General features: G+C 44.7%; 2 protein-coding genes across 5 annotated transcripts in view; one reads left to right on the top strand and one right to left on the bottom strand.

The window, feature by feature from the left end:
• The window catches only part of STKLD1 (serine/threonine kinase like domain containing 1), a 105,642-nt gene extending 97,305 nt beyond the window's left edge, over nucleotides 1–8,337 (top strand). For all 4 annotated transcript variants that reach the window (XM_033960700.1, XM_033960701.1, XM_033960702.1 and 1 more), the window contains 2 exons: nucleotides 2,961–3,040; nucleotides 8,078–8,337. In XM_033960700.1, coding sequence (XP_033816591.1) covers nucleotides 2,961–3,040; nucleotides 8,078–8,125 — 128 coding nt within the window. In that variant the 3' untranslated portion in view covers nucleotides 8,126–8,337. The remainder of the gene's footprint in view (nucleotides 1–2,960; nucleotides 3,041–8,077) is intronic.
• A 481-nt stretch (nucleotides 8,338–8,818) lies between these two features.
• Nucleotides 8,819–23,222, bottom strand: part of REXO4 (REX4 homolog, 3'-5' exonuclease) — a 30,204-nt gene continuing 15,800 nt past the window's right edge. The window contains exons 7-9 of the mRNA XM_033961508.1: nucleotides 17,609–17,683; nucleotides 16,712–16,846; nucleotides 8,819–11,126 (exon numbers count right to left, since the gene is read on the bottom strand). Of these exons, the coding sequence (XP_033817399.1) occupies nucleotides 16,718–16,846; nucleotides 17,609–17,683 (204 nt within the window). The 3' untranslated portion in view covers nucleotides 8,819–11,126; nucleotides 16,712–16,717. The remainder of the gene's footprint in view (nucleotides 11,127–16,711; nucleotides 16,847–17,608; nucleotides 17,684–23,222) is intronic.

The raw sequence follows: 23,222 nt of genomic DNA on the forward strand, positions 1-23,222 counted from the left end.
CCTTATTTTTAGCTTTCTTCTCGAGTTTCCTTCTCACTCTCCGTCGACGTAAAACGTGGAAGCAGCCAATCTTCTTTATTTCCGGTGCAATCATTTATTGAGGAGAAAGATTTCCTGTTTTCGCGCAGATTTTTATCGTTGACTCAGCGCCCACTGTATTTCCAGCGCATTTACCTTTCCTTTATTTTCTTTCCCTTTCTTTTATTTTCTCTGGATAACATAGAAACAAAGGCACTGAGGATATATTTTAAAAGATTGTCTCAGTTTATCTTCTAGTCTCGCATATATAAGAATCTTCTAGGTAAGTCAATGTTTCGTCTTTCCTTTACGTCATTCAGCCATTGATGTGTCTGCATGTACTTCAGTTCCGTTCCACGCTCGTGAATGTAATCATCGTTGTTTTTTAAAGTAAGTTGAAAATTCCAGCGTTCTAAACGGTATATTCATTTTTATATATTTTCAGAATTCCTTTGTATTAAAAAGTATCTTAAAATGAAATAAGTCAAAGTGAAAAGTATTTGATATCAAATTATTCCTATCGAAGTATTTTGAATAATCCCAGTTTTTCTTTAAGAAGTCATTGGTTGTTCACATTGTTCAAGATATTCTGCTAATTTTTTAGAATCGGTGAAGTTCTGTGTTTTATTTCCTAGAGTTACTTTCATCACCGCTGGGTAGAGAAGTCCATATCTAGCCCCTAGTGCACGTAGTTGGGGTCTTAAATCAAGTAGTTGTTTTCTTTTTAGGGCAGTTTCTCTGGCAAAGTCTGGAACAATATGTATACGTGCATCCTGACATCTTAGATTTTTGTTTTCTTTAGCCAGCTGACAAATTTCAACAATATGTTGATATCTTAATAATTTAAAAATAAAAGTTCTTGGTCCTTTTTGTGTAGTTGTTTTTTGTCCCGGTATTCTGTGCGCCCTTTCTATTTCAAGAGGCACCTTGGATTTTAAAGGCAGTATTTTTGGAAGGAATTGTTCTAAGAAAGTAATGGGATCATTTTTTTCCACTCCTTCCGGCATCCCAATGATCCTTAAATTATTTCTTTTTTCTCTATTCAAACAATCTTCCAGATCTCTCTTTATTATTTCCATCTCTTTCCAGGCTTTTTTGTTTTGTATAACTTCAGCATGTACCTCTTCCGATTTTTCTTCCAAGTGTGTTATTTTGTTATCAATTAGATCAACTCTTTTTGTAAGCGTGGCAACATCATCAATTGCCTTTTGAAGTTGTTTTTTGATTTCCAGTACGATATCTTTGATCTGTTTTATTTCTGCCATCATATCTTGATCTCCTTCTGAAGGCAACGGTACTTTTGAAGGTGTCCCTGGTTCCGGCTTTGATCGTTTATTACTGCTTGTACCCGATCCTCCGGCTCCTGCATCATTTTTATTTTGTTTACCCGATGCCATTTTCTTACAAACCACAGCTTTTTTCGGCAAAATATCGGTATTGGAGCTTTTTATTTTGAAATAAGAGCTTGTTTGACACGGAGCCCGTCTGTCACCCGACCATTTGCTTGCGTGTCCAAGCCACGCCCCCGACATGCATGTTTCACAAAGAAACCTTTCTTTAGGGTCAAGGGAAACTACAATGTAAAAAATACATACATGCCTTACTTTCTCCTACTTATGACAAACTACAACAGATACTGCCTAACTTAAAGAGATTTCTAGACCAATTTTATACAGTAAAAACCGGCGCTTACCGTTTGAGGGAGCTGCATACAAACTTTGTTACTTAACCGCGGTGCCCAATTACTGGCATTAAATACAGCTGGCCTAACGCACAGCATAGGACGTCTGACGTCATCAACTTCCCAGTATGCGGCTCAGCTGTAACAGGACCGAACCCGGAAGTGTCGGGCTCTCACAGGATAGAAAGCCATTCGATTTCCTCATTTAATCCTGTGGGAGCCAGGGATTTTAATTTATATATCCATTTCTGTTCTTTGAAAGCCAAAGCTTTCTGAATGTTGCCTCCCTCCCACCCTAGTGACAGTGTCGATGATTCTCCATTTTATATCAGACCACTGGTGGCCCATGAGTTGCCAGTGTCTAACCAAAGGGGCAGCATCACGTTCAGTGCAGACACGTGATTTATGTTCATTTAAGCATGTTTTAATATACCGCATTGTACGCCCAATATAGATTTTATTACAAGGGCACTGGATTACATACACTACACATGTAGAATCACAATTAGTGGACACCTGATTGTAAAATTTAGCCCCTGTGTGCAGATGCACCCAACATTGACCTGATTAGTGAGGTGACACCATTGACATCTGCCACAACCAATATGGGTCCCTCTACTGCTCTATGGCCCCCCTGTGGGTTTCCTTTTAACCAGTTCACCAATATTTCTGTTGTAGTTTGTCATAAGTAGGAGAAAGTAAGGCATGTATGTATTTTTTACGTTGTAGTTTCTCTCGACCCTGAAGAAAGGTTTCTTTGTGAAACATGCATGTCGGGAGAGGTGAAGATAAGACACAATCACTATAAGCTAAGTGATGTTATGGTGTCATATATATAGAAGAGATTTTAAGAAATAGTTGAAAAATAAAAATGACATAAACACTAATAAAGGCTGGACCGATGAAGAATACAAGCATTCAGGAGTTTAGTACCGATTGCGGTCTGAAGGTCCATACATATGAAAAAGAAAAAAAATATACCTTTAATGGTTTGTTTAAGAATATAGATTGGTCAGCCTGTAGAGTGAATTTTACCAAGACAAACCCTTACATGATTTAATTGATTTAACAACAGTGGCTTTTGAATAATTTTTGACAGACTCACAAGAGACAGGACATGCTTTATTAGGGTTGATAGTTTTGGAAGCAGAAGAACTATTTATATATTGTCCTGCAAGCTTCAGGGCCAATGTTTGGCCTGCAGAGGTAGGCACTAAACCCATAAGCAAGCACAGCAAGAATAATTGAAATTGTCTCCCAGAGGCTGCAGTACCAGAGATGTTGTGCCATCATGTGGACGAGCTGCTGAATGAAATCAAAATCAAGAATGCATCGACAGAGGTAAGATGGAATCTAATGTTATTAGGGGAATAATCCTTCCACCCCCTTTGCATCCTAAGAGGCAGGGTTGTTACTGGTTCTTGTAAAATCCTTCTGTAGTCTGAACGGTAGGGTTATCTATCCCTTCCAGCCATAAACTGTAAGGAACTCAAAACAAAAACAGTCTAACCCCTCCTCCTGTGGTCAGCTCCTGGAACACGCCCCTTCAAGATCAGTTTTGTTTCCTACAGCCATGCTGTAGGGGCTCATCTCTTCTGCTCGTGTTTTATTTTGCTAAATTCTAGTATTTTAATTTGATATTTGGCACGGGTCTTGCCCTAGTGCTGCAGATTCACCCTGGGGATTCGTCTTTCAAGGCCACGCGGATCAGATTGCCATTTAAGGGCCTGCTTTTGTTTGGCCAGGGTCTGGATGACTTCATGGCCAGTGTACAGGACCGTAAGCCAAAGGTCCTACCTGGCTCTAAGCCTCACACCCAGCCCGGGGCTCAGGCTGGCCAAATTTTTGTCCCTATAGGCACCCTCACCAGTATGCTGGACCCTCGGTTTCAGGCCAAAGATTCAGAGCCTCCAACAAGCGTCCACCTGCCCACTCTAAAAAGTAGTTCTGAGGCCAAGCCTATGGCACCTCTTCTTTGGGTCGGGGGGGGGGCATCTTTTGGCCTTCCTGACAGAGTGGCAGAAGGTGACTTCAGACCAGTGGGTCCTGGAAGTCCTCAGATGGGAGTTTTACCAACCCCTGTCAGATTTTTTCCTGGCTTCGCCCACAGGATATCCAGAAAGAGCCATGCACATGCAGTTCACTGTTCGCAGGCTGCTAGATCTGGCGGCGATAGAACCCGTCCCAGAGGACTTAGGCTCAGGGAGATACTCGATATACTTCATCGTTCCAAAGAAGATTGGAGACCAATGATGGATCTAAAGGCAGTGAATGCATTCCTGCGAGTTCCGTGCTTCAGAATGGAAACGGTGCACTCAGCTGTTGTGGTGGTGGTGCCAGGGGATTTCTTGGCTTCCCTGGAACTCACGGAAGCTTACCTCCACATCAGTGCTCCCTCTAAGCGGGCGGGTGTTGTGAGCAAACTTTTTTCGCTGTGAGCTAAAAATATCGGGCGCCAGCAAGTTATGAGCCAACTCGCCCGATTCTCCTCTCGCCGCCCTGCCATCTGCCGTACGCCTCTTCCGATCGCCCCCTCCCTGCTCGCACCCCCACCCCGACGTCCGATTCCTCCCCCAGCCTCCCCTTACCTTTGCGACGCGTTACATGGACTGCCAGCTCGCCTGCCTGCAAGCACGTGTGTGCGCTGTGACGAGAAACTTGTGCGCTGCGATGTAATATTTTGTGCGCCAGCGCACGCCAGCGCAGCTTAGCGGGAACACTGCTCCACATCCCCATTTTTCGGGAGCACAGGAGGCTTCTATGGTTCCACGTGTTGGGATGGCACTTCCAGTTTGCGGCCCTGCCTTTCGGTCTGGCCTCTGCGCCCAAAACCTTCACCAAAGTTATGGTGGTGGTAGTTACGCACCTTCATTCTCAGTGTCCTGGTCCATCCATATCTGGACAACTGGCTGATTAGAGCCCCCTCGCTAACAGATGGGCAAAGAGCAGTGCAACAAGTGGTTCAACTGCTGGAGCATCTTGGATGGGGATTAACCTGAAGAAGAGCCACCTCGAGCTGACGCAAGAACTGGAGTACCTGGGAGTCAGGTTTCACACGGCCAAGAACCAGGTGTTCCTCCCCGACCCCAGAAAGATCAAGATCCGGAAATCCATTCAGGACATGTTAGCGGTGATGGCTCTTACGGCCTGGAAATATTTGCAGGTCCTGGGTCTCATAGTAGTGACCATAGATGTGGGCCAGAGCAAGGCTTCGTCCTCTTCAGCAGTCCCTGTTGTCTCAGTGGAATTCCCAGCAGGATCCTCTGAACTTACCACTTCCTTGGATGGCAGTAACCCACAGCAGCATGCAGTGGTGGTTGAATCTGATGACTAGACAGAGGGCTCCCTCTGAGGGTCCTGGATTGGGGGACTCTGACCATGGATGCGAGTCTTTCTGGCTGGGGGCAAGGGCTGGTGGTCTGCCCTGGAGAGTAAGTGGTCGATCAATTGCCTGGAACTGCGAGCAATCTGACTGGCCCTGTTACGCTTTCATAAGTGTCTCCATTGTCAAACTGTTCCCAGACAATGCAATGGCAGTGGCCTATGTCAACCGACAGGGAGGCACCAGGAGTCCACTACTGAGCTTGGAAGCTCAGATGCTCTTTTCCTGGGCGGAAAAGCATCTGGTGGCTTTATCCGCAGCTCACATGTTCAGGCAGACTTTCTCAGTTGGCAGACCCTGGACCTGGAAGAATGTTCCCTGCCAGGCGAGCATTTGAGCCCATAGTTTGGCAGTGGGGCTGTCCAACTTTCGATCTGATGGTGTCCACTGGGAATAGGAAAGTAGACAGATTCTTCAGTCGCCGATGGATGCCCTGGTACAACCTTGGCCTCAAGGAGGCCTTCTCTATGTCTTTCCCCTGTGGCCAATGATAGGGCTCGTTCTGCGCCGAGTGGCTTCTCATGTGGCCCCAGTGCTCCTGGTGGCCCCAGACTGGCCAAGAAGACTGTGGTATGCAGACCTGGTGTGGCTGAGCATAGAGAGGGGTCTGTGACTTCCCTGCCCTGCCATCCAAAGATGCTCACGCAGGGCCCAATAACACTCCAAGATCCGGACTGCTTTGGTCTTATGGCTTGGCTCTTGAGTGTGCAGCATTTACAGCTAGAGGCTATTCATCTGCGGTTATTGCTACATTACTCTAGAGTAAATGAAAGTCCACTATGGCAGTATATGCAAAGCCTGTAGGTGTTTTCAGGCTTGGTGTGAAATCTCACGTGGATCCCTCAGCTCCTTTAGTGGCACATGGTCTGGACTTCTTGGAAGCTGGCATGAGGAAGGGACTTGCAGTTTCTTCACTCTGTGTTCAGTTTGCGGGTCTTTCATGCTTGGGTCCAGCTGTACTCAGGGGTATGCTGGCATCCCACCCAGATGTTGTCCACTTCGTGCGGAGGCTGAGGCTTCCTTTGCAGCTGCCTTGTCCAATGTGGAATTTGAACCTGGTTCTCGACTCGCTGGCTTGCCTGCCCTATAAGTCCCTGGATCAGATCTTACTGATAGATCTCACCATCAAGACTTTTCCTTGTAGCGATCACTTCAGCACGTAGGGTCTTGGAGCTCCAAGCTCTTTCATGCAGAGATCTCTTTCTACGCATCACGGATTCTGTGGTTATCTTGAGGGCCATGCTTTCTTTTCTTCCGAAGGTGGTTTCCGCTTTTCATGTGAATCAGGAAGTTTTGCTGCCCGCCTTTGTTCCCTCGGGCTCCAAGTCCAAAGACAGAATTTTGCAGTCTCTGGACGTGAGGCGCCTCCTTCTGAGATACTTGGAGACCACAAATGACTTCCATCTTTCTGACCATCTTTTTGTACTGTCGGGCCCTGCCTGGCGGGGTAGACCTGCTTCTAAGGCTCCCATTTCTAGATGGATATGTGTGGCAATTTCTGCTGCTTATGTGTCAGTGGGGAAGAAGCCTCCCCTTGCGGTGAAGGCTCACTCCACCAGAGGAATGGCTTCCTCTTGGGTTGAATCAAAAACTGTTTTTCCTGAGATTTGCAGGGCGGCCACTTGGGCTTCCATACATACTGTCACAAAGTTTTACCGACTTGATGTGGCGGCCAAACAAGATGCGGCTTTTGGGGCTTGTCTTGGCTGCGGGCTCATTGGGCCAACCCTGATCTTGTTGGACTGCTCTGCTATGTCCCTACCATTCAGACTACAAAGGGATTGTACAAGAACGAAAGATTAGGTTTCTTACCTCTGCTAATAATCTTCTTTCTTGTAAATCTCCTCTGTAGTCTGATTCGCAGGTCGCCTGACCAGTAACTGGTAAGCTGGATTTCTGTCTTTGACCAGCCTCACTGAGAATTCCATACTTGTCCCTTACAGTAAGTTTTAAGGGGTTCCCAGGTGGTTACCCCCTTCTGAACCCTCAGGCTGTCTCCTTTATCCAAATTTGTACTGTTCCAAATTATTTTCATGTTCAAGTTCAATGTTCAAGTTCAATGTTTATGCTAAGTTTAGCCTTAGGGTAATAACATGAGAATTGATTATGCAGCGGGGAGTTCCCCCCCCCCCCCTCTCTATCTCTTCTTTTGTTTCCTGTTTTTTTGCTATAGATCTACCTGGCTTGATAACTGACTGATCTTGAAGGGGAGTGTCCCAGGAGATGACCATAGGAGGAGGGGTTAGACTTTGTTTTGAGTTCCCTACAGTTTATGGCTGGAAGGGATTGATAACCCTACCGTTCAGACTACAGAGATTTACAAGAAAGAAGATTAACAGAGGTAAGAAACCTAATCTTTTGATAAACCAATACCTAGGCAGTCTGATACTGTTCAAATAATCCAAAATGTTTATCTTGTAACAGACAAATTCTGTCAGAACAAGGACTTCTGCACAGATTATTTACAGTGTGCTACTGATGAAGAACTAGGGCCTATTCTGAGGAGGGCCCCACTGCTTCCATCCATGGCTACACACTGAGCTGGTTATAGATACAGGTGCATTAGCACCTTTCTTTAAAGGCAGAAGAGAGCTTATTCTAAGATGTGGCACCTAACACACAAAATTTGCATAAAAAGAACAATTTAATTACATTTTTTAAACATGCGCATTATCATGTGATTGCTATTCAACAATGTGCTGAAAGTTTCTGAGGATCTTACTAGCTTTCTTCCATACACTGAGACGCTTTGTTTTCATGATCATTTAACAAGAGGTTTCCAAGAGTTCCTCCAGTATATGTCTCTCTAATATATGTGAATCCTAAAGTCTCTCCATTTTAAGCTCAATTTCAGATAAGAATGGGGGAAACAATGTCAGCACAACAGAGTAGAAGAGCATTTTTAACAAAACCCTCCTTGCAACAGAATTCTAGGAGATATCATTTTTCCAGATGAAAACACAGCACACAGTGCCTATTTTCTCTTTCTTTTCTAGGATATAGTGGTCCTCGCTAACAGTACACTCCTGAAGTTGCAGAAATAAGAAATGGAATACAGAAATACATGCCACAGCAGGAAAAATGTGCCTTTACTATTGTTAAGTTTCTCATTGCTTTCCTCTGTGGTGAAGCTAAGAGCCCAAAGTTTAAGAGACAGCTGCATCTCTGTGTTGCAAGCAGAAGACCCAGTGTTCATCAGGATACACTGTGCCTACTAGTTTTTCTGCTAAGCAAATCTTCAGAAAATAAATTAATAATCCAGTGAAATTTGCTGCGTTTCATTTTCTATTGCTCTGCACTTATTATAGCACCCAACCACTGTCCAAACATAAAGTGGCTCATAATCAAAACAGAAAAACGTCTAAAAACCAGCCTAAATCGGCACTTGGACGATCAGTAACAAAAAAAGTCCAAGTGCTGATAATCGAACAGGGTTTTAGACGTATTTAAAAATGACTTAGGTGTTCACAGTGCTGCTGAACGACAAGAGCTAAAAGGGGTGTTTTAGGAGGAGTGGTGAGGGTGGGATTTGGGCAGAACATGGGCCGTCCTAGACTTAGTCGTACTGCATGTATAACCGAAGGTTTTACAACACTGCCTAGACGCAACTTGGACATTGTGACTTAGGCCATCTAAAACCAGGTGTAAGTCCACAAAAAGTATCCAAAGTGATCAGATAAGCACTGCAGACACAAAGTACAGACCCCGACACAAAGCCCCAGTGATCACTGACCCCCCCTCCCTAAAAAATGTAATAACTTTAAATATCTGCCTCCAGAACATCAGCACCTGGCAGCCTGGCATAGGAAAGCCTAGTAGAGCTGCAAATGGACCATGGAGAGGAGGACCTAAGCCCATAAGTCATCAGAAGACAGTCCTGGTACTAGCTTCCTGCCTACAGTATGAATGATATCCACCTTTCTCCAGTCCCCATGGATACACGCACAACACTCCCCCTCCCCTATTTTTCTCAATCCCCTATGGCACATACCACCCAATCCATCTTGCTGCAACTCCCACCCTTTCCATGGCATAAACAATCCATGCACCTTCCTAGAGCTTTCCAACACATTCCCCCATTGTATGCACATTTTATCAGCCCCCAGGCACATCCCCCTTCCCTCACACTCACCTCTCCAGCGCTGCAAGAGGAGGCTGCTTCCACCTTCTCTGCCATTTCAGGCCCAATTTAAAGAACTGCCAGGGCAGAGAAGATAGAATTCGTGCTGGCCCATGCATGCATGAAAAGCATTTTCTGCACAAGTTTTCAGCCTCAACTCAATGTGTGCAGTATAGCCTAAGTTCACAATAAAGAAAACCAGTAAATATTTTATGCGCACAGTTGCTAGGCATGTGCATTCACATTCTGACTTATATGTGCACACATGCACAGCTTAGAGAACACTGGAATGCAGAAGCTGGGCAGCTCCTCTTGCTGTGCTGGAATAGTAAGTGTGCAGGGAGGGAGGTAGCTAGAAACTCAGTGCAACATGGCACAGATGTTCCAAATACAGACTGTATATGTAAAAAAACGTACTATATAGTTAGTTTAGCAGAAGGGCTTCATTCATACCAAATCAAAAAACAAAACGGACAAAAAATGATAAATAAATATTTTTGTCTCATTCATCATAATGTATGAGCAGAAATCCAATTTGGTTTTCACATTCTTTTCCACGTTATTGAAATTTTCATATTTGCACCAGGCTGTTGCTACTATAACCAGTTTTAGGCAGATTGGATTTCTGCTCATATATTATGATGAATGAGACAAAAATAAATTTTGAAAAATAAGTTTTTGAATTGAATGAAAGTGCATTTCCATATTTATATACGGAGTTTTTTTCAAACCAGTGATGATACAGGTGGCTTAGGGTACTTGTATAGTAGTAGCTGCCTGTGTATGAGGTTTGTTTTTCTCCGTTTTTGTATTTATCATTTTTTGTCTGTTTTGTTTTTTGATTTGGTATGAATGAAGCCCTTCTGCTAAACTAACTATACAATACGTTTTTTGACATATATTTTCTTGACATATACGACTGTACCCTTGCATTTATTAGTTTTATCCAAATACAGACTGTACTGGAAAGGCAGAAGTTCTCAAAGGTGGGGAATTCGGCACATAGTTTGCATTGTGCAGTGGCACAGAATTTCCCCAGGATTAATAAGTGAACAATGACATTAAAAGAAGATTCCTAGCAGAGAAGGAAGAAACCTCAGAAACAGATAACTTACTAAATTCTAAGGAAAACAAGTCCTCCCTTTACTGCTCTTTTAAGACACTTGCCAAATCATAAAACATGACCCTCTCTAGGAAAACATAACTAAAATCACTACATTTTAGCTCTTGTTTTCCCAGAGATGGTATATAAAAACATTGCATCAGTATCAGCATTGTAAATTATAAAGAGAGTATTTTATGGCACTCCTCCATTCAAAGTGAATGTCTTGCGAATGGCAGCTTTCAATATAATAGCAACAGTATTCAAATTCAACAAACTATTTGTAAAAGATGAGTACAGTATCGTATATCGCAATCAATTTAAACAGACTATCCAGAAAACTGGAAGGAAAAAAGCCTCACATCCCTGTGCTTATATACTTTGAAATTCATAATTGACTCAAGTTTTATCAAGTCATCGGCTTAAAAAAAAATCTTCCACTTTCATATGAAAAACCTCAGTGTACAGAAAATCTATATAAACTGCAAAATACAAGTACATTTTTTACTTTTCTGAAATGGAAAGTCTTTGTCTTAGAAAACAGTACTCAAATTACAATATTAAAAGTCCCACTGGCAGTGGCCAGCGTTTTGCTTGGCACTGTTTTAGGGAATGAGGATCATTTAATTGTTACACAAAGCACTGAGTACAACACATGTGCTTTCTGTGTAATACAGAACCGAAAGATCTCTCCAAGCTTTGCAGAACTCCAGGAATGGCCTAATGGTTAGAACACGGCTGGGAACCAGGAAGTCCAGTACAAATCCCAGCGTGGCATTTGATAATTTTGGGCAAGTCACAAACCTCCAGTGCTCCAGGTAGCCTAACCAGAGATAAAAAAAAACATATATCAGTTGTATTTTATGTAACGCACCAAATCCCAAATTCATTCCCTTCCCAAAATCTTAATCCCAACACACCAACCCCAGCAGGAAGGATATATGAATGAAACCGATACTCATGTCCTCATAACATACTTGCTAAAATTCAAGAGCAGTAAAAACTCAGAGGCAACAGAACAGTCTTGTTACAAGTCTAATTTCCTCGGGCTTCATTCTTTGCAGAAAGTTTCTGTGCATGCACTTCATCTGCAACAGGTTCAGAAATACATGATGCTGCATTGATATTGCATCTCCAGGACAACATTCTGGAAAGGTTTGGAGGAACCTGCCTTGCAGCTGAAGAAGACCAGTTACTGAGGCAAGCCTTTTAGTCTGATTCATATATACGGTGTGTCAATCTGGACAGTAGGATATTATCCCCATGTTCACGAGCCATGCAGAAGGAATCCACTCCAGGTTTTCAATGCCTCTTCCTTCTACCAAGGGCTCTGCTGCCCTTTTATACACAAATTGGAAGGTGTCCTGATCTTCTTTGTATATTTCAATATTATTTTGGTATTTTTTTGCAGTTTTTGTGGTTATCGGTGCACCAGAGCTACCCAGTTCAGGAGAGAATTCTGCCTGCATGGAGTAGAAGCAGACTTATGTTTGCAGCCAGCAGGTTAATCCCTTGGGGATCTGTTTGGCCAGCCTGCAGAGATCTTTATGGAGCTCTGGGTCCATACCCCTAGTACCTTAGTATCACCTACTGAATTCACATGGGCTTGAGCACAGGCTATTAGGCATCTGCAGGGGGTGCTTTGATCTGGACACAGGGGAGAAACATTGGTCCAAAACGACAGCCACGGCACTGAACTTCCGAAAAGAGAATTACGAAGGGATGAGACTCATGGTAGGGAAGAAGATTAAGAAGAGGATAAGCACTGTAAAAACGCTAGAGCAAGCTTGGTCCCTTTTTAAGGACACAGTCACCAAGGCGCAAAATCTATATATACCGCGTATCAACAAGGGATCCAATAGGAAAAAGAACAAAGAACCAGTGTGGCTCACTGTAGAGGTGAAGGAAGCGATCAGAGACAAGAAAACTTCATTTAAGGAATGGAAAAGGTCAAAAACGGATGAAAACTGGAACAAGCACAAATAACATCAACGCAGGTGCCATAAGGCGGTAAAAGGAGCCAAAAGAGACTACGAGGAAAAAATAGCCAAGGAGGCGAAGAACTTCAAGCCGTTCTTTCGATATATTAAGGGGAAACGACCCGCAAAGGAAGTGGTGGGACCGTTGGATGACCATGGAATAAAGGGAGCGCTAAAGGAGGACAAAGCAATCGCTAATAAACAGAAAACATTTTTTGCATCTGTATTTACTGAAGAAGATGTACACAGCATACCGGAACCCATCAGGCTATATGCTGGAAACGAAGACGGAAAGCTGACAGGATTGATGGTCAGTCTAAAGGAGGTATGTAGGCAGATTGATAGGCTTAAGAGTGATAAAACCCCGGGACCGGATGGCTTCCATCCGAAGGTCATCAAGCAACTGAAAGGGACCATAGCTGAACTGCTTCAACTAATAGGCAATCTGTCAATCAAATCGGGAAAGATTCCGGAAGACTGGAAAGTGGCGAATGTTACACCGATCTTCAAGAAAGGTTCGAGGGGAGATCCGGGGAACTACAGACCGGTGAGTCTGACCTCGGTACCGGGAAAGATGGTATAGAGTCACTGATAAAAGACAGCATCATTGATCACCTTGATGGACACGGGCTGATGAGGACCAGTCAGCACGGTTTTAGCAAAGGCAGATCGTGTTTGACGAACTTGCTGCACTTCTTTGAGGGACTAAATAGACAGATAGACAAGGGCGATCCGGTCAACATTGTTTATCTGGATTTTCAGAAGGCGTTCGACAAGGTTCCGCATGAACGACTACTTCGGAAAATTGCAAGCCATGGAATTGAGGGTGAAATACTCACATGGATTAAAAACTGGCTAGAGCATAGGAAACAGAGAGTGAGAGTAAATGGACAATACTCAGACTGGAAGAGCATCACCAATGGGGTGCCGCAGGGCTCAGTGCTTGGACCCGTGCTCTTTAACATCTTTATAAATGATCTGGACATAGGTACGACGAGCGAGGTGATTAAATTTGCGGATGATACAAAGTTATTCAGAGTAGTAAAGATGCAGGGGAATTGCGAAGATCTGCAACGTGACATAATCAAGCTCGAGGAATGGGCATCGACATGGCAGATGAGGTTCAACGTGGATAAGTGTAAAGTGATGCATATCGGTAACAAAATTCTCATGCACGAATATAGGATGTCCGGGGCGGTACTTGGAGAGACCTCCCAGGAAAGGGACTTGGGAGTTCTGATCGACAAGTCGGTGAAGCCGTCCACACAATGTGCGGCGGCAGCAAAAAGGGCAAACAGAATGCTAAGAATGATAAATAAGGGGATCACGAACAGATCAGAGAAGGTTATCATGCCGCTGTACCGGGCCATGGTACGCCCTCACCTGGAGTACTGCGTCCAGCACTGGTCACCGTACATGAAGAAGGACACGGTACTACTCGAAAGGGTCCAGAGAAGAGCGACTAAGATGGTTAAGGGGCTGGAGGAGCTGCCGTACAGCGAAAGATTAGAGAAACTGGGCCTCTTCTCCCTCAAACAGAGGAGATTGAGAGGGGACATGATCGAAACATTCAAGGTACTGAAGGGGATAGACTTAGTAGATAAGGACAGGTTGTTCACCCTCTCCAAAGTAGGGAGAACCTCTCTAAAGTTGAAAGGGGATAGATTCCGTATAAACGTAAGGAAGTTCTTCTTCACCCAGAGAGTGGTAGAAAGCTGGAACGCTCTTTCAGAGGCTGTTATAGAGGAAAACACCCTCCAAGGATTCAAGACAAAGTTAGACAAGTTTCTGCTGAACAAGAACGTGCGCTGGTAGGGCTAGTCTCAGTTAGGGTGCTGGTCTTAGACCAGAGGGCTGTCGCGTGAGCGGACTGCTGGACATGATGGACCACTGGTCTGACTCAGCAGTGGCAATTCTTATGTACCGGCTATGATTTTGCCTTCCCCCTGTCGCATGCATAGTTCTGCGGGGTTTCAGGATCAGTCCAACCTCAGCCTGACTGGCAGCTCGAAGATCTCAGCATCAGAGGATGATTGAGGCAGAGTTTCTCCCATACGCACCTTCAGAGCCCATCACAGTGAGCAAGGCTAATACAGCCTATGGCAAAATCAGGGGTGGGGGTGTCTGAAAATCCTGTTTTTAAGGGTTTCTGCTCCCAGTTGTTATTACGGGGCATGCCCCTCAGAATAGCATCATGGGTAATTCTCACAACTGATACCAGCCTGTTTGGCTGGGGAGGCCACTGCAATGGTTGTCAAGTCCAGGGGGAGTGGTTGACCTCCCAGAGAGGTTAGAATTGCAGAAACTGGAGAAAATTCTGGAAGGACAGGCACTCTGAGTCTTCTCAGACAACGCTATAGTGGTGGCATATGTCAATCGCCAAGGAGGATCCAAGAGTGTGCAGCTGAGCCTGAAGGTGCACTTATTGTTCTGGTGGGCAGAGCACCACCTATAGGAGTTCTCTGCGGTGCGTGTAGCAGGAATGGACAATGTCCAGGTCAATTACCTCAGCAGGCAGATCTTAGACCCAGGAGAATGGGCATCTACAGCAGCATTCCAGGCCATTGTTCTTTGAGGGGCCAACTTTCAATCAGAGGCTATGGCGACAAACAAGAAGGCGGACCATTTCTTCGGTCGAAGATCCGGTCCTGGAAGCAAAGGCCTGGATGCCTTAGTCCAGCCATGACCAAAGAGCAAGCTCTTGTATGTATTTTTCCATGGTCCATGACAGGATGGATTCTCCACAGAATAGCAAATCACCTAGGGAGAGTAGTCCTTGTGGCTCCAGATTGGCTGCACAGACCATGGTATGCAGATCTAGTGCATCTTCAGAGGGACAAAGGTCTCAGACTGCAGGTTCAGCCCAGTCTTTTTTCTCCAAGGACTAGTAGTCATAGAAGATCCGGAATGCTTTGTTCTTACAGCATGGCTCTTGAGCGCGCAGCATTATGAGTGCAAAGGATACTCAGAGGTAGTTATTACTAGTCTCCTTACAGCCAGACACCTGCAATGATCTCCGCTTTCGCTAAGGCATGGGAGACTTTTCAGCACTGGTACACAACAGCAAAAGTAGTTCCAATCTCGGTGGTGCTGGCTTTCCCAAGTGGGTGGCTCTTGTGTTTAGAGTCCGAGAATGCAAAGCTCCCCTGGTTTCTCATCCAGACATAACCAGATTCCTAAAAGGGGTGCTAAGGCTCAGACCACTGGTAAAGCAGCCATTTCCATCATGCAATCTTAATGTGGTTCAGCACAGTCTCAATCAGGCTCCATGCAAGCCTATTCAAGAGGAGTCTGATGGACCTTACCATTGAGACCTTTCTCCTTGTGGCTATTATGTCAGTGAGAAGAGTCTTGGAGCTGTAGGCGCTGTTATGCAGGGAGCGCTTCCTCAAGATCATGAAGGCAGGAGTTTCCCTACATATGGTCCCGTCCTTTTTGCCGAAGGTCGTTTCAACGTTTCATGCCAATCAAGAAATAAAATTACCATTGTTCTAGACCACATGTCAAAGAAAAAGGATCAGATTCTGAGAAAACTAGATGCGAGGCAAGTCCTCCTAAGTTATCTAGAGATCACCAATAAGATCTGACCATCTGTTTGTGCTCACCAGTCTGGCTAGACGTGGTAAATTGGTGTCCTAGGTTACCAGATCAAGATATATTTGCATGGCCATCTTGTCAGCATATATTGCCTATGGCAAGCAATCGCCAGTCTCCTTGGAAATGCATTTGACAGAAAGCATGGCTTCTTCGTGGGCGGAAGCTTAGGCAATTTCACCCGAGATCTGTAGGGCAGTAACTTAGTCCACACTGCATGTTTCCACAGTGTTTGAAGCAGCACAGGAGGACACTATTTGGATCTTCAGTATTACGAGTAGGCACAGAGGTCCTGCCCTAGATTTGTGGGACTGCTTTTATATGTCCCTACTTTCCTACACCTATTGCACTAGAAAAAGAGATTAGGTTCTTGCCCTTGCTAATATATTTTCTAGTAGGTAGATGTGTCACTCTAGAGTCTTGCCCTGTTAGTTATTTCTCCACCTGCCTATTCTCTCAATTAGATGGTTCAAGTCAAAGCTGAGATTTTGATCTGTCAGCCCTTAAGGGTATGAAGAACAATGTATTATTATAGCACATGGGGGAATGTTTGAATTCCATAAATATTTCTGATTTGTATGGCTATTCCAAAGTTTAGATTGTTCCATGTTTTTGTTATACTTTCAGAGCAGAACAGCACTATATTTTGGGGAGTCTCCCCGTACCCTCTCCTTCTTATGTGTATCTATAAAGGGCTATCTCCTGCTTTGGTACAAACAGCCCTCAGTAGGAGGAGGGATTGAAAACCTGGAATGGATTCCTTCTGCATGGCACACCTATCTAATAGAAAAGATATTAGCAATGTAAGAATCTAATCTCTTTTTTTTGTAACTACCAAGAATCATGTAGAAAGACAATCTGGCTTTTGCTCTGTGGCTGATTTCTGGGTTTTGGGCCCTGCTCGAATTTCAGCTTCCCATCGTTTCTTCTCCAGGGTATAAAGTCGCATGGCTGCTTGTGCATCTTGTACCTAGGGAAGAACCAAAGATTGGGTAAGCACACATTCTAGGCAGCATTATAGATCAGAGCTTAATTTGTATATGAAAAAAAGTGAAACTCTGGAACACATCTATTTATGATAGAATTGGTATTAATCTCTACATTCAATTAATTTGGGAGGAGCGACCTAGCCCTAGACTTGTACTATATTACCCTTTCTTCCCTCTATAGCATTCCATGGCCTGTACCAGGCCTCTGAATCTCTGGGCATTTGGCCTGAACACAGCCCCATCTCCAACACACTGCAGCTAAAGCACTTTGCAGCTGATAGGCACAGTTCATACTTCATCACTGCTGACCTCCAATTGATTACAACTTTTCCTAGAACCATAGGAGATGGAGCTTGTGAATTGGGTAAAAGGCCCATCCTCTTCCCGTCCCAATTGTTTTTCCGTTATTAATAAGCTCTTTTACAAAAATGGAGCATTCTGTCATAAACATAAACTCTATTATGGACCAGCCTTGAACAAGATCTTGTATTTTGAAATGGGGGTTATCCAACTCCAAGCAAAACTGATTCAGCACACGACAGAGTAAGTTGTTTTTAACTACGTTGGCTTATTAGCAGCATCGGGAACCAGCATCAAGGAAGATGCCTTGGTTTGACCACTGAGAAGAGAACAGCATACTAGCCCAGGTAAAAAGTATGACTGGGACAGGATGGCCAACTTACATGCATGTAAAGAACAAACCCTGAAATGAAGAGGACAGTGACCACGACAGGAATACTCACAGAACAGTGTTCCAATGTCTGCACTTTCACATTTAGGATCTTCTCACACAACAGCTTCAGTGACGGCCTCCCACTCTGCAACAGGCAAGAAATGAAACCCTGTTCTAAACCAGCAAATTATTACTAAGACTATGCTCACCCCTCTCAACCTCCTATGTAAGTAACCCAACTATGTACTTTTATACACAGCATTGCTCATCTTGGGAAGTTGCTGTTGTTGAATACTGTTGAAACCAATATTATAATGACGTGTTGAATTTATTTATTTAAAAGCATTTATAGCCCATGGATCTGAAAAGTTTGTCCTCGGCAGGTTAGAGAACAACCTAAAAACAGCATACAACTAAACAACAAACACTAGAATACATGTGATTGAATGCCCATTTACAGTATTTTTCGTTTCATAAGACGCACTTTTTTTCCACCCAAAATTGGGTGAAAATTTCAGTGCGTCTTATGAAGCAAAGATAACTTTTTTAAACACCCCCACACACCTCGGTGTACCTTTTTAAAATGACCCACTCGTTGGGGGTATGCGGGCTGACTGCTGCTCACCGCTGCTGCGCTGCAACTCAAAGAAGGTAAGGGCAAGCATGCAGCGATTGCACGTTGCCATTCCACAAGCCTTCTCCCGACGTCAGAACTGACCTGAGTTCTGACGTCGGGCGAAAGCTTGTGGGCCGGCAGTGGACCGGGGCCAGAGGAGGAGGAATTGGCGGAGGGTAGGCAGGTTTCAGCACGCAGGGAGGGAGGAAGGCAGTTTCTGGCACAGCAGCGGCAGACTGGGGCCAGAGGAGGAGGAATCGGCAGAGGGTAGGCAGGTTTCAGGATGCAGTGAGGGAGGAAGGCAGTTTTCGTCGCAGCAGGGAGGACGAAGGACAAAGGCTGGAAGGCAGTGAGGGCAAGGAGGCACAAACTCGGGACATGGTAGGGAGGGAGAACGAAGGACAAAGGCTAGAAGGCAGTGAGGGGGCACAAACTCAGGACATGGGAGGGATGTAGGTCAAAAAACAAAGGTTGTAAGGCAGTGAGTGGGAGGGAGGGAATAGAAAGGGACAATTCTTGGGCATGAGTGAAGAAAGGAAGGAGACTCATGAAATCACCAGACAACAAAAGTAGGAAGGAAAAATTATGTTCTTACTTGTAAATTTTCTTTCCTTTAGACACAGCAGATGAATCCAGAGACCAATGGGATAGCACACATCTACCAGCAGGTGGAGATAGAGAAACTGATTAACAGGTGGTCCTATTGGCTGGCACTCCTCCTGTATCTCCAGTATAGCTCCTTGCCCAAGCATCCGACAATATCTTAAGATCCATTAATGTTGTAATATCGTGAGGAATGGGCTAAAACTCCTGAAACGGTAGCCTGACCATGCTTCAGTCCAGAAGAATGAACGAGTACGGAGTCTCCTCTTAATACCAGACTCCTTGCGCTGAGGATTGAAGGCACGGCGTGTGGTAACAAAAATCAAACACCGAATATATTGTAATAAATCATTTTCCCAATAAGTAGGATCTTCCAGAAAACTCCATCCCTTACCCAGCCCCTCATTATATATCCCCCTCCCATCCCAACCCTCCCAAACCCAAATAAATACGAAAACTTGGAAATGCAGATTGAGGTCAGGTATAAAATAACTTCCCACAAGCTAATATCTTAATTATACAACAGCTACTTTCATAAATTTATAAACTTGAATCAATTAGACATCTGATTATTAAACATTGTTTGAATGTTGAACAAAAAGATGATCTAAACAACTAAAAGTTGTTAGAAACCTAGCTCGCAGAGAACGCTATGCACTTTCAAAAAATGCAGCGAAGAAAAGCACGTCTCCCCATTTCTCCTCCCAGGAAGAAGGAAGCAAAAGTGAGAGTGGCATAAAAGAACGTATGACCTCTCCTTAGAAAGAAAACGTAGTACAGACCGAACTGACACCCCAGAATTTGTAAATCAGAAAGAGGAATCCCCGCCGAACAAGGCCTGCAACTCAGAAAACCGCCGAGCTGAAGCCATGGCCACAAAAAACCCAGTGTTCAACGGCACAGCCTTTTAGAGTCTCAAAAGACAAGGTTGAAATGAAGCCTTTGGTAAACTGCGAAGAAGAACCTGAAGACTATACCCCGGATAGGGCTTCACAAGATGTGTACGAATATACTGTACTCTGTTGAGGAACTGAACTATATGAAGCTGAGAAGAAAGAGAAGAGCGAGATACCTAGCCCTTGTAACAATCTAAGATTGGCACTTGATGCTGGAGTGAAGTGAACGCTAAGCCCTTGGCAATCCACATGTGCCAAAAAAGAAACAATAGAAAACAGAGAACTCTGGAAGGGTGCAAAAGTTGAGAAGCACCCAAGAAAGGAAAAACCTCCAAAATGAAGCATAAGCCACAGGAGAAGATGGCTGCATCGCCTGGATAAGAGAAGAAGCAACCTGCCTTGCATAACCCTTACACTTCAGCCATGACTTTGCAAAAGCTAGTTCGTAATATCAAAGTAGGATGAATATCCAGGTTGATTGGACCCTAGGCGAGTAAATCCGGAGATACCAGGAATCTCAACAGTTTGGCCTTCGACGGCCCCACAGATCTGCATAGCAAGGATGGCCCCGAAAAGCGAGCTGGCAAATTCATCCAATCATCAGCCAGGGGAAAACATGTAAAAAGAAATCGGAAGCGAGAAAGAAGCAACCGCCATTCCATGCGTCTGCTGAAGAAGCTAGGAAGGTTTGAATCTGAGACGAGGCCATGAGGTCTAGTTCTAGTGCCATACAAAGCAAATACAAGGCCTGATCAAAAGTTCCCAATTTCCAGGATGTAGAAGATTTCGCCACTACTACAACTACTAATCATGCTTCCTAAAGCACGGAAAGGCGAACACAGCACTGTACCTGTCAATCTAGAATAGACGGTCCATGCTCAGATTTTGTGAAGAGAATGACTATCCAAACCCTTTTCCTGTCCTGTAAAATGAAGCACTGACAGAAGAGGAAGATGAGATTCCACCCATTGAAGGAGAACAAGTACTTTACTCGCCAATTGAGCACATCACATACATTCCCGGCTGTAAAGAAATATCATTGTCCCGGCCCAGTCCTAAAAGACCTTTTTATCGGCATTCCGGAGGAATGGGCTAAAACTCCTGAAACAGTAGCCTGACCATGCTTCAGTCCAGAAGAATGAACGAGTACGGAGTCTCCTCTTAATACCAGACTCCTTGCGCTGAGGATTGAAGGCACGGCGCCTCCCCCCCCCCCCCCAAACCCGACAGCCTGGGATGTTTGGGGAATTTGAGCCAGTCCAGCAAAGACTGAGGCATGCGTTTGAAAAAATTAATCTCGCTGAGCCACCAACTTATAATGAGCGATGCTCGAGGAGCCTACGAGATACTACAATTGGAGCCTTGAAATACCAGGAAACACAGGAACAAAATGACTGCTGGAGCGCTCTCATGTGAAAGCAAGCCAAAGTTCCCAGTGGAATCACCACCCTAGATCCAAGAACCTGTACAGAATCCCATACTCATGTTCTAGGCGACTGAAGAAGGCAAACCCCCGACTCTGGGAAGAAACCCATTCCTCTCCTACGTGAACAACATCCCCTGATATTCCAAGAATTAGTCCAGGAGAAATGAGCTCTGTGGAAAAGTGAAGATTCACATCCAAAGAATTGACGAAAACAAGTTCAAATAAAAGAGAATCACCCGTTTGTGTCTGACAAATCCACTTGGCTGAAAGACATCTGAATCAAGCAGTCTTCTAAGAAAGAAAGTACCGGAATCTCCGGTCTGTGCCAAAACGCCACTATTGCTAACTGCTCTAATATTCTAAAATGTTCATGGAGCCATGGCGCGGCCAAATGGCATCTGCCAAAACTGATAGCGCTGCTCAATGAGAGCTAAACGAAGATCGAGCAAATTCGGTGGCCATAGCGAAATTGTAAACATGCTCCCAGCCATTCTCCGGAAATGTCTAACTCTGAGAAACTAAAGTACCATAATGAGAGCTAGCTCCCATCTGACCAACTACCCCATCTTAGGCACAAGGAAGTAAATGGAATAACTTCCCTTAGGCTGGGCCAAATGAAGTCTGCCTAAACCTAAAGAGCTGCTCGAGAACAGCCAAGCGCAGATACTGCTGATATGGTGGCCACATGTGAAAATTCAAATAATCTCACAGTTCCCTTTGAAAATTTTCAACTTCGAGAAACGAAGAGCCTCATATGAAATCCAGCGCTAGTCTCATCAATTCCCCCTTTCATATTGTGCACCATGAAGCAAATGGAACCACTTCTCTCAGATCCAGAATTGCTGAAACCACTGCCCCAAGTACTAGCAAATCTTAAAGGGGATCCCGCACCAGCGTCACCGTGGGATACTCAATACACAGGGACACCAAGAAAGAATCTGAAATGGGAGAAAAGAACGCAAAGGCACAAGCAACATGCATAAAGGTCAAAGTCCCGTGACCTGACAATATTACAGCTCCCTTTCCGTGAGAAAGCCGAAAGAGCTGGCAGCGGAAGTAACGACCCCTACAAAGTGAAGCAGAGGTCAGGGAATGAGCTGGAGGAAAACCATAAGTTCTGATCAGAATAAAGGAATACTCCTGAGAACCAACTAGTCACATAATGGAATAAGGACTATGATGGAATTCTGAAAAATAAGATTAAGCTGCGGCAGCCTGCGGTATCTGAAAACCACCTGTAAGCTGCTCCAAAATCCAACCGCTTTTTTTTTTTTTTTAATTGCAGTAACCAAGGCGGCCCAGGGAAAGCAAAAGGTTGAAAGCCCCTCCACGCTAGAAACAGCAAAAGACAGTCGTGCCCGCAGGAAAATGCGAATAGCCAGTATGCCCCATATGTACAGTAAGAATTTCCACAGCGCTACCAGACACACTCAGCGCTGCACAAAGGCACCCACATTAAGGAAACAGTCAAATCTACCTAGGCTCACCCTTTGGAGACCGTGATAGAGATGAGGAGACACCCGAATGAAATACCGGGTACTCGCCTGTGACTGACATAAGTCGCACTGTGAGTTGCCTGCTACCGACCCAGTACGGAGGAAATCTGAAACTGGGGGGTTAAACAGAGAGTAGATGCTCTCTCTCCCAAGTGCCTGAAGAGACTCCCAAAGAGCAAACGCAATCGCAGCAAAAAAAAAAAAAATCAACTCGGGAGACCTCCACACACCAAGCTGCACCGTCTCAGCAATGCATAGAAGTGTCATAACCTCCGACGCAACTGATCCCGAAGGCATAGAAGCTGCGGTAGACGCTAATAAAAGTCCGCTGCTAGAGAAACACACTGAACGCTTTGACACTCCCACCAGCGCAGATGTACAAGCGCGAGCCTCTTGCTTCCTGCAAGACAGCGGCCCCTATGAAACAGTTAGAATAACTGACCAGTGGGATAAAATAAACCGAGCCGCAGCAAACACTGACTCCCAGTCAGCCTCAGGGAGAATGCTAACCACGCTGCGGCGATCCTGGCCGTGCACGATAACAAGCGTGAGACTGACGCGGACAAATGTGTCAGCCCCAACTAACCTCGCTGAAAAACATACCCGGAGCCAACCGCCAAGAAATCCGACACGGCTGGTGCCCACAG

This window comes from Geotrypetes seraphini, chromosome 10 (assembly GCF_902459505.1).
Source record: "Geotrypetes seraphini chromosome 10, aGeoSer1.1, whole genome shotgun sequence".
NCBI classification, from domain to species: domain Eukaryota; kingdom Metazoa; phylum Chordata; class Amphibia; order Gymnophiona; family Dermophiidae; genus Geotrypetes; species Geotrypetes seraphini.